The sequence below is a fragment of the Lemur catta genome, chromosome 23 (assembly GCF_020740605.2).
Source record: "Lemur catta isolate mLemCat1 chromosome 23, mLemCat1.pri, whole genome shotgun sequence".
NCBI lineage: Eukaryota > Metazoa > Chordata > Mammalia > Primates > Lemuridae > Lemur > Lemur catta.
Genome location: NC_059150.1, coordinates 11447216 through 11459419, shown reverse-complemented (window position 1 = coordinate 11459419; position 12204 = coordinate 11447216). Strand labels below are relative to the sequence as shown.

The window sequence follows — 12204 nt, the reverse complement described above, 5'->3', positions numbered from 1 at the left end:
ATGGAATACTATACAGCCACAAAAAAGGATGAAATCCTGCAACAACATGGATGGAACTGGAGAACATCATGTTAAGTGAAATAAACCAAACACAGAAAGACAAATCTCACATGCTCTCATTCATATGTGGGAGCAAATTTTAATAACAATTGATCTCATGGAGACAGAGAGTAGAATGATGGTTACCAGAGGCTGAGAAGGGTAGCAGGGAGGAGGGGATAAAGTGAGGATGGTTAATAGGTGCAAAAATATAGTTAGATAGAATGAACCATATTTGATAGCATAACAAAGTGACTATAATCAACAATGAGTTAGGGCAGCAGTCCCCAACCTTTTGGCACCAGGGAACAGTTTCATGAAAGACAATTTTTCCACAGACCGGGGTTGGGTAGGGTAGGGTGTTGTGGGTTGGAGGAGAGCAGTATGAAGCTCAGGTGGTAATGGGCGGTCCCGTATCAGGCCACAGCCTGGGAGTTGGTAACCGCAGAGTTAGGGTATACTTTAAAATAACTAAAACAGTGGAATTGGAATGTTGCTAACACAAAGAAATGATAAATACCTGAGGTCATGGATACTACAATTGCCCTGATCTGATTAATTCACATTGTATGCCTGTATCAGAACATCACATGTACCCTATAAAGATATACAACTATTATATACCCATAATAATTAAAAATTTAAAAATTTTTTTTAAAAAGTAAGTACATTACAGAATCTATGTGGATTACTCTTGAAGGAGGTGAAAGAGGGTAAACAATGTAATCAAGTCAGAAAAAACATTACTGTTCGTATAAAAGACTTAGATACTTGATTTTTTTAATCCTGCTTTTGTAAATTAATTGATCAAAGTGGAGAGTTAAGTACCTCTGATAACGTCTAATATCTCATGTAACTAAAAGTACATCTCCATACATAGGTCATTTAAGCTTCAGTATTTCCTCATTTTCAGTTTTGTTTTTATATGGGATTATACAGAAGATACATGTATATACTTTTTTCCAGATACCAACATAAGAACATAACAAAATATATTAATATAGATAAAATTATACCTTGAACACCTTCTAGGAGTAAATCAACTCCTTTCCTGTAAAAATCAGAAGCAGCTTCATAGTCATCTTCTTCTTCCTTTTTTAAAGCCAACTTTATTAATTCTCCTGCTTTCTCCAAATAATCTCTCTTGCCAAGCTTGGATCTTAAGCTGCCAGGAAAGAGGCTACGACTTTCCCGTTCTTCTTCTGTTTTGTTCTGTTCACTGTCAGAAGCAACAGCCCCTAGTGCTGAAGAATCCGAAGAAAGAGTGAGACCAAAAGTTCTAATGGGAGAATTTTGATTGGAAGCCATTCCATCATCTAACTCAGCAAGAGAATCCACATCAACAGTAAGAGATATCAGATCACTGTCACTGGAGAAGCCTAGAAATATGATCACAATAGTAAACAGATATTAAATTGAGATCAGCCAAAAGAATACAAATCTTGCTAATTATTCATTTTTTCATATTATCCAAATCTATTAGGAAGGTTGTAATTTACTGATGGAAACCAGTGTCTAACAATTTGTTTCAGCTTACTCCATTCACTTTTGCACTTTCTCTCTATAACTCTGGAAGACAATCTCCTTGCCCTAATCATCAACCTAAAATTGAAAATAAGTCTTTATCTGGCCTTGTTGCCAAAAAGAGTCTTGACCACAAGACCTTGTAAACAGTTTACAGAAAACTGTTGCTTGCATACACAGCTGCTATAGACAATAGCATTATGATGAAGGGAAAAGCGTAAGAGCTTTGGAGTAAGGCAAAAAATAAAGTACTTGAATCCGAGCTCTTAAAGACCAATAGCAAGTTACTTAATAATATTACTTATTATGCAAGGTTTTAAATGAGGAATAGAGTTAATGCATATAAAGCATAATAGACTGCTTAGGACCAGAAGTATTTCAGATTTCAGATTTTAAGATTAGGGACATTCAAACTGTAATTATATACAATTATACAATGCATCCTCAGAGGTGTCCTTTTAGGTAGTCATCCATATCTGGAAAATGTAAGCTATCTGGGTTTTTTTAAAGACTGAATTTTTAAAAATTTTTGTCTCAGCCTCTTCCACAAGCATTTGGAAAGAACTTCGGTCTATATTTGCATCTTAGTTTTCAGACAAAAAATGAGTAATAGGTGCAACTGATTATTTAATAGTGAAAATTCCTTGTCCCAGTTCACATAACTAACTTCACAGTCAGATCATAATCTATAACACCTATCAAACCTTCTGGTCTCAGGACCTCCCTTTACACTTTTAAAAATGTGGATTGTGGACTCCAAAAATCTTTTGCTTATGTGGATTGTATCTGTAAATATTTACCAATATTTATATTTAGAAAATAAGTCTGAGAAAAATTTTTAAAAGAAACATTATAGCCCATTACATGTTAACATAATTTTTATGAAAAATAACTGTATTTTCCAAAACAAAAAAAATTTAGTGCAAGAAGTGACACTGTTTTGCATTTTTTGCAAATCTTATTAATGTCTGGCTTGACAGAAGATGGCTAGATTCTCATATCTGATTCCACTCGCAATCTATTGTCATATGTTGTTTTACTTGGAAAATATGAAGAAAATGCCACATAGATATGTAACTTAAAAAGAAACAAGTATTTTAGTAGCCTTTTCAGAAAATTGTGGATATTGTTCTTTGATACTACACCAAAATTCTAGAAGTGGTAGTTTCTTAAAGCTTAGTTGCAATGTGGAATATAAAATCCTATCAACGAGATTTCCATTTCTGTTACTTTCAAATCCATAGGTCTATCTCGCACGCTGAATGGATCTTTTACCTGCACGTGAGTTTGTAACATCACACACCAGTCATTTTGAAAACACTGGTTCCCTGAGTTACACAGATCTTCCAAATGTTGAAACCATATTATTACAATATCACAAAAAAATTGTTAATATCACCACTGATCTCATAAGAAAATTTTTAAGTATTGAGAAACTGCCAAACCCAAAATGGCAGTAAGAAATTATCTAAAAATCCTAATTTTAGGTGGAAAATCTGAATTTTATCATTGACAACAAATACTATCAGTTGTTTTCCTTGAAGTGTCAGCTTGCTTCATTCACTTTCAGGAAAAAATTGGCCAAATACCCAAGTCTGAATAATGACAGTTTGTCAATTGTTCTTTCAAGCAAAATAGCGTCTCATGAAAAAAGCAGTTAGTTCAGCAAATGGCTCAAACAACTACACAAAGGCTTTTCCTCAAGACAACCATGGGAGTTCAGTATGCAGAGTGATTTACATATACTTCTCATTTTTCACACAGAATATTAAAAACACGTGTACTAAGGGTGGAGATCTAATAAAATTAACAGTTTTTACTGCATTATCTAGGACATTCATAGGAGAAATTCGTATTGGTTTAACAAGTACGTACAATGAATACTGTTACAGTTTGGTGCCCCTGTCTTGATTCAGGCCCAGGCACAGCAGTTTCAGCCACCATGGCTTTTGCTTCATCAGTGCAAATGTCAACACGGTGAAAAGGCAAAGAATATCCTGGCATTATTATCAAGATAAGTTTTGCCTTGTGGACCCCCTGAAAAGATCTGAGGAACACCCACGGATCTGAAGGTCACAGTGTGAGAGCAACTGATCTATATCATTAAATAAGATTGACAATGGGGTTATATAAAAAAATAGTTAGGGAACGAATATGAGATCTGCATCACCACTGAATAGTAACTGCCAAGTTTCTCAGAAAATACATTAGAAAGAAAATAATTTCCTTAGGATTATATACTAAATCAAAATTAAAGGTGGATTAAACTATACAATTCTAAATTGGAGATTGGCTAGCTTTTTCCATAAAGGGCCAGAAAGTAAATATTATAGGCTTTGCAGGCTACTTAGGGTCTCTGTCACAACTACTCAACTTTGCTACTGTAGCACAAAAGCAGCCATAGACAAGACATAAATGAATAAGCATGGCTGTGCTCCCATAAAACTTTGCTTATGCACATTCAAATTTGAATTCCGTGTAGTTTTCACATCACAAAATCACATTCTTTTAGTTTTTTTCAACCATTTAAAAATATAAAAACCATTCTTAGTTTGTAAGCCATACAAAACCAGGTAGCAGGCCAGATTTGGCCCATGGGCCATAGTTTGCCAACCCCAATTTTAGACTCAAATCACTTACTTCATATCAAATAAAGTAAGTCTGAGTAAAAACATGTTCCTGCAGCTAAGCTCAAATTTTAAATCAGCTTTAGACACTACTGTGGCATCCTGCCAATATATCCTCATTTTCAACTTTTTTCCAAATCCTTAGAATGCCCAAAAAGAACTAAATCCAGTAACAAAAAGAAACAGATTTCATTAAACCCACAATCTCAAATGAGGTTCCTTGAACCTAGTGGAAATCTTTTCAGTTTTCTGACATTTCAGCCATACAAACAGTGCTTCATAATCAAAATCTTTTACACCAATCTATAAAGTTACTTATCTACTATTCTGAGAAATACATGTGAACTTTATGAGAGATTTTTTCTTAAATAATTTAAAAATATTTGATGTATTTCAAGGCAAATTTGTTTCCTTAAATGGTGCCATTATATAACCTAGTCCACTGAAATTAATAAACAAAGTTGGAAAAAAAAAGTTCTGGCTTATACAGCTAATCACAAAAGAAAGGAAATGCTGTATTATAGACCTTTTGTCTGTTCTCTGGTGTCTTGTCACTATAACCTTCACACCATCTATCACATTGTCCTGTTTCATGCTTTGCCTGATTTTCCTCTCTAACAAGAACAATAATACCAAAGGGAAAGAGGATAAAGTTATGTATACTGTTTCTTGGCTTTTGACCACAAAAATCTAGTAACATAGTCATACTTCCTCTTACCTTTCCAACCTTATTTTATTAACAATGAGAATCATAATTAAATGAAATTAAATCAAAAAAGTAAGATCATCAGAGCACCTGGGGAGAAAGTCAGATAGTAAAATTAAGTGAATATTCTATACAGTGTTCCCTTTTCAAACTCTAACTAATTTCTAAATGAATAATCTTTAAAAGCAAGCAAACAAACAAAAAACCAGCAGGTTAGTTAGGATGAGAAATTTTTTAGTCAAATCAGGAGAACCAAAGGGAAGCAAAAAGAATTCTGGTTTAACACTTTTTAGAAGACAATTTGGTGATTCAAATCAAAAGCACAAAAACTGCTTTATCTTTCACACCCAGAAATTCAGTAATTTATACCAACAAGAAAGACATACAAAAAGACCTATATACAAGAATGTCCATCACAAAAATTAATAAAAATTTGGAGATAACACAAATTCCTAACAATAGGAAATTATGATACTGCCCTATGATAAAATGTCATATAGCTATAATATTATAGAAGAATGTTTAATGCTAAAGTATTTGCCATATTATGCAAAAATGACAAACTACAAAAGAGTACATATACTAGAACTCTAATTTTAAAACAAACCCAGAAAAAAAGGATAGAAAGATATACTAAATATTAATAGTGATTTTCTAGGTATGGTGGGATTACAGGTGGTTCTGTAATAGGATTTAATAATATTTTTTGTGTGTGGTAAGCTCTAAAGTTCAGTAACTGAAAGATGTCAAAAGATATGCAGCAAGGGCTAAAATTGAGAATTTCTTTGAACATAAAGAAATTTATACAGGCATCATTTATGAAATATAAACCTATATGGATCACCCCACAGCCAGTGCCAAGAAATTCATCACTTAAGCAGTCAGACATGATTATAAAGACTGATCTGTTTAAAGCAGGCTAACCCCTGTCACCTCTTCCTTGCCCACCTTACTTATTCCTTTAATTCTCCTCTTAAGTTGCACCCTACCATGCCTGAAAAGCCCAACCGTATAGACCATACACTCACTACAACTAATCAGCTTCTAGTACGCACTGATATTTTTCTCTTCCACAGCTAAGCAATTTCTAAATTCCCTTTTTCTCAATGAAGTATTCTCCAACCAGCTCAAGGAAAGAAAGATAACGTTTTAAAGCTTCCTTTACCACCATAGCAATGAATCTCATTTATATATGTATATTACATATAAATACTGAGTGCCTAGTTTGTCTTATACCTTTAATACATCTGCTTAATACAATGCTTATTCAGCTTCCAAAAATCAAAGTCCTATAATTCAACTTGTTTTATATAAAACTATGTATCAGCATTACATAAAGTGGAGACTAGCTCCCTAAAACCCAGAAAGAAAGTTAATAAGTAAGATATAGGAAGCAACAAGCAAGTGACAGGTTCTCTTTAGGTAAGTAGGAAGGACATTGTGGATAAGGCAGGGTAACCACTGACATCTGATACAATATAGAGACTGTTTGTCAAAAGTTAAACCAAGCTGAAGTCGATCCATACTTAAAGGGGCCCTCTGGGCCATCATGAGAGTAAAAGGTGCATCCTTCACCAACACCATCAAGGTAAAAACCTAAGCTTTTTTTGGAAGTGATACAAGGGGAAAAAGTCAAAGGTTCTATGAAAGCGTTCTCCCTCCAGGTTCATATCACAGAGATTCAAGTCTCAGGGCTATTAGAGGGCCCCAGGTGACTTGTTAAAAAGCAGCTACAGACATGAGGGGTTTATTTAGCATCCCAGTTCACCTACCTACCCTTACCTCTGTGCTTTGAACTGCTCAGAGTAGGGCAGTATAGTGAAATCTGTCTAGGACACCATCTCTGAAAGACAGGCCCCAGGGGAAAAGGTTGAGTTGCCATAGAATAAATCTTTATACTATAAACTATCAAAAATCTGTATTTGAAGACCATCTGTAAAAAGAGATCAGTTTCCTTTAGAACAACAGGTGGTCTCTCATGGGTGACTATATATAAAATACCTGGCCTCATTATTATTAGCTGATAGCTTTCACTGAGCCCTGAGGTTCAAATATTGCCATAGTCAACAAAAGGGAATTTCTATTTTTCCTAGTAGCAATGACTCATGCTTCATGCACAAAGCAAGATATCTAGCCAACAGAACAAAGGTTACCCTGAGGTAGAAGACATACATATCCATTACCATTAAGAAACAGCCTTTATAAATATGATATTAAATAGACATCCAAATCTAAAGCTTAATGCTAGTTAAGATTCCTGTACCTGATTCCCTACTCATCATTTAGTAACAGCTATTGTTACTAAAAAGAACCATTCCTTTGATGTTTCACATTTTTATAACATCCTTGGGACATGTCTATGCCTCACTCTTCAAATTTTATAAAAAGAACATCAAAACAGCTATCGTATATTTGATGCAAACAGAATAACCTCAGAAAACAACACAGCAGTCATAATTACAACCCTAATACTGTTATCTGATCATGAACAATAAAGAAGTATCACTTGGCTTCCCTTTAAATGCAATGAACTTTTTATTCTGCTACTCTCCATACCTTCTCTAGACTCCAGGATATCCAGCCTGTCCCCCATAGCCAAGTAGCTCACGCTGAGCTTTCTATACCAAATACATATTCTCCCTGCATCCCCTTCATAAAATTAACTCTTTTCATTTCAAAATATAGTTCTGTAAGGACTATCACATACCTGGAGTACCTTAGGCATAAATAAGGCCTAACTTCCCTGAAGTTCTAATTTTTTAGCTGTAAAATAAGAAATTTAACTGTATTATTTCTAATATTTCCTTCTACTCTAAAACCTGGATTCCCAGACATACCATGAATTTTTTGTTGTTTGCCCCACCCAACCTGTAAACTCTCAATGTCCAATATTTATTCTCAATATCTCAAGGGTTAAGAGTCAATATTTATAATTTGTATCATTTGTTTAATTTGCATACGTACTTACAAACACTGACACATTCTCATTTGTATTTATCTTGAGTAAAATGACTTGTTCTTTTTTCCTATTTCAGTACCTCCACCAAAGCAAATTCAATTAATAAGGTACAGTAAATAAAATAGAGTAAATAAGCCCTCAAGAGAAAAAACAGTTTCTTCAAACTGAGTAAGCAACAGATACTCTAACATACCTAATACAAGAGGACCTAGAAGAATCCCAGTAACAAGATTTAGAGTTCTCATGGTGCCACCTAGTGGACATTTGCACTAAATTCTACTTTAAATTTAAATTACTTAATTAGATTTTCTATATTTTGTTATTTTACACAAAACTGTGCAGTGTAGTGCATAGACTTTAAGTTTATCTTAAAAACAGATTTAGTTTAAAGTAGCCAATCAACTGAAGAATATTCCTGTTTAAAATGATACTGCCTCCAAGCATCACCTTTAAATCCAGTAAATGAAAATAACACAAATAAAAAGAGAAAATGGCATTTTGAAACAGAATTTTTTCCGTGCTTAAATAACTATACATCTTTCCAATTAGTCCCTGTTTTAAATATAATTAACGACATTCAATTTAACACAGTTTAACCATAATCTTCATGTTTGTTTATATACAGAAAAGAATTATTACCCTGCCATCAAATAAACATATAAATCTTGGGTTTAATGTCATTTTAAGGGATCCCTTACAAAGACCAGCAATAGATGCTATCCTCAAAATGTATATTTCAATTTCTCTAAAATGGCTAACCCAGGACAGCTTAGTAGATCCTTTCTTGTCTCTACAATTGTCATAATGAGCAATTGGGGAGTTCTTATTCCATAATTTACAGCCAAAATACAGGGTAGATTTTGCTATTCCATGAGACATTTAAGAATATTCACTCTTAAGATCTGCTACATATAAAAACTTGATCTCTCAATTTGTTTGTAGTTATGATCACCAAATTATTTTCTTTTATTTGCAGCATGAACCTGGAAAACGTCCCTCCCAAAACTGAAAAGGAAATCATGTAATGTATTAGGAAGAGGAAATGACACAGGTTACCAGATGAGACCATACCAACATCAAAGGCTCTGATATCAAGGCCAGCATGGCAATAAAGCAACCTACATCCTTCAAACAGGCCAACAGATGAGAGAAACATGTCAAGAAGCTCCATTCCCATGCACCAAATTGGGCAGGTTTCCACAAATGTCAGAATAACTTCATAGCTAAATTTAATTCAACAAAAAGATAGAAGTTTAAAATGGAAATAAGATGTTAGCAACCAATAAGATCTTCTTTCATCTTTGAGAAAATACAGTTTAATTTCTTGGAACAAAGGAGATAAAGACTAACCAGCATTTCATTTAATTAACGTAAAACAATATTAACTTTTTGTCTAAAAACCTACTAAATAATTTCATTAATTTTCAGTTTCATGGTCTCTGAGAATTCCTAAGCAAAAAAAAAAAAAAAGAGAGAGGAAAAAAAAATTTCAGTTTCACATTAAATAAAATATATTTACCAGTTTATCACCAAATTCTTGATTTTATGAAAACTTAAAGGGGTTTCTCTATCCCACTCTACTATAAATGAACTGTAATTTAAAAAAACAGAAATCCAGGCTTCGTGTTTTCCTTGGAAAACTTTCATTTCAAAGTAAATTGGGATCTGCTGCTCACATTTTTAAGGTACTAACAAAAATAATGATCACTTAGCCTCTACATCTGTTCTCAGAGAAGTGATAAACTTGTCATGTCATTCTAACTGTAACTGAAGGACCTTGAAACAGCAGACTAATTAAGATTTGCCCCTCTGGCTCACTCCACCGCCAAACTAAATCACAGTATGAAAAATGACAATCCACCTTCAAAACACCATTTAAAATAGTACACTCAGAGGAGCTGTTATGGAGTGAATCACCTCCTCACATTTTGGCTCTCAATCCAAACCACGAGCATTTGCCACCGCAATCCCTCTGCCACCTTCCATCTCGCTGCGTACCTGTGGGCCCCGGCTGGCTGCCAGCTTTCCTGCTCTTTTGCTACTAGGTGCCCTCTCCCCTGGTTGTCTCTGGAGTTTGCAGACCTTGTGATGTAAAGTAAATCTTCCACTTTCCCACCATGCCGGGCAATCTCATGATATTTAAAAGCCATTTTCTCTCTCAAATAACAATGAATTTGCAGTGAATTTGACACTTTGATCTATCCATATTTGTCAACCTGGTATCTTTCAGCAGGATTAATTAGCCAAGCATAACAGCTTTGAAAGGGAGGGGAGAAAAAAACATAAGCATTAACAGCATTTCCAGCTCCATGATTTTCATTCTCCATGGATCACAGTGTGTTTGAGAGATAGTAATATGGTTGAAAAATTCAACTGCACTGACAGGATAAAATGTCAATATTCCTTTTAGGTGTCCTGACTCTTTTTTCTGTGTTTTTAACAGAAATCTTGGCCCCAATTTCTCTCATAAAAGCACACTACTAAAAGATAAATCCTTCCACAGAAACACATCTTTTTGAAACTTCAGAGGTAAACTCTGCTTTAGGTAGGGTCACCCTTACCCTAAGACAGTCTGTTTGCCTAAGACAGTCCTGTATCATGCTTGTGGTCTTGGTATACTTATTAATAGCACTGTCTAATTCTCAGAAGTGTCCCAGTTGGGACAATAAATTATATGCTCACCCTAGCTTTAGAGTGTATCTCCTTCAACATTAATACAGCCACCTGATGACCTTGAACAGCCTTCAATATTTTAGAACTCTATCCCAAGAAAATTCATTCCTAATAATAATGTTCCTCCCCTTCTCTCCTAGACTACAGCAAAGGATTAAAAGATCTCTGTACCTCTCCCATTTTAGTATTTACATGTTATACCAAAATAGTCTCCTGAAATACCCTTCTCTCACCATGACTCACACATAATAATAAAGGCTTGTTATGGATATTAAAAGAATATAGCCACTTCCACATCACACAATCTTCGATTCCTGTACCAAAAAAGAAAAAGAAAAGAAACATTCTGCATCTCTAAGAACTGTACTCCTCATTGAATAAACTATCCTACTTGTTCTCTATTGGATATTACACATAATCAGTATGGTTTTACAAGTGGAAAATGTACACTCCTCTTTCTCAGCAGTAGGGAAACTGAGGCAACAGTCAGATCAAGTTAACCCAGAAAAGTCAGTTTCCAGGGAAACTAGTTCTAGCTTTAGAATTACATTGGGGTCCCAAGGTGGGGCTAGATTTTCCAACCCTAGCAAGGATCTCTGATTAAGTCAGGTCATGAAGAATTTGGGGAAGAATTTTTCCCCAAAAAACATGACAGATCATAAAGTGAAATTACTGTCAACAAAATTTTTCTAAGACGCTGGCAGAATTAGGATGGAGTCAAAGGTATTGAGGGCCCAAAGGAGACACCTGGCCAGGTGGCCCCCATGAATTACACAGAACACTAGGTTAAATTAACGAACTTAGCTTTTAAGTCAAAGGAAGGCACAATGAGAAAGAATAAAAGCTAACTATTTCTCTAATGTGGTAGCACCAAAAGAAAAAAATTTAAGTGCATCAGGCCACAGAATGGACAGCAACTTGTTGCTCTTACCAAATCAAATCAAGATGGGAATTTGCTGCAACAGATCTATGCCAATGTGGCTGCTGATGTACGTACGACAGCAGTACCAACCCTCACAAAACCAGCACTACAGTGAGATGTGGCTGCCTCCCACGTAGGGGTCACAAAGCGTTCTCCTCTACCATTGACTCTTACTCATCAAAGAGATCAACAAATATTATTTTGTCTATTATTTTATTTTTCGTAAACCAAACCTAAGCCACCTGAAACAAATCTAATTATCTATTTTCTTTTTAAGGACCCCTACCATACATCTTCAGATTTTTTTTTTAATTCCATGATCTTCCCTAAAAGAAAACTAGTTATGGAAATCCAAAAGCTAAAATGTATGTATTTAAAGTGTCCTATAAATTCCAAGTATGGCTTGACAGAGGAATAAAACAAGAGATAAAGCATTCTTGAATTAAAATGATTAAAAGTACAAAAAGTGCTTTGATTTAGACTCATGTTATTAGAAAACAAAAACACTAAAACTACCTTATGTTTATTCTTTCTGGGTAAATGACTAAATTTTTAAAGCCAGTCTTGAAATTAATTGCCTAAAAGTCAGATGTTGCTACATAAACTTCAGTAAGGCATCTTTATACTAAACAATATAAATCCAAACTACTCATTATGACATATTTCATCAAATCTAAGATGCCATTAATTGCAGGATTAACCACTATTTTATATACCACTAAGAAATAAAAAAGCTGCCAATTAAATGTGAGAT

The 12204-nt window shown here is 34.5% G+C and overlaps 1 protein-coding gene across 5 annotated transcripts in view; it reads right to left on the bottom strand.

The window, feature by feature from the left end:
- Positions 1-12204, bottom strand: part of RPS6KC1 (ribosomal protein S6 kinase C1) — a 118184-nt gene that overhangs the window by 82137 nt on the left and 23843 nt on the right. For 4 of the 5 annotated variants that reach the window (XM_045536487.1, XM_045536489.1, XM_045536488.1 and 1 more), the window contains one exon: positions 1056-1418. The exons of the other annotated variant lie outside the window; for it this stretch is intronic. In XM_045536487.1, coding sequence (XP_045392443.1) covers positions 1056-1418 — 363 coding nt within the window. The remainder of the gene's footprint in view (positions 1-1055; positions 1419-12204) is intronic. 5 annotated transcript variants of the gene reach the window in all.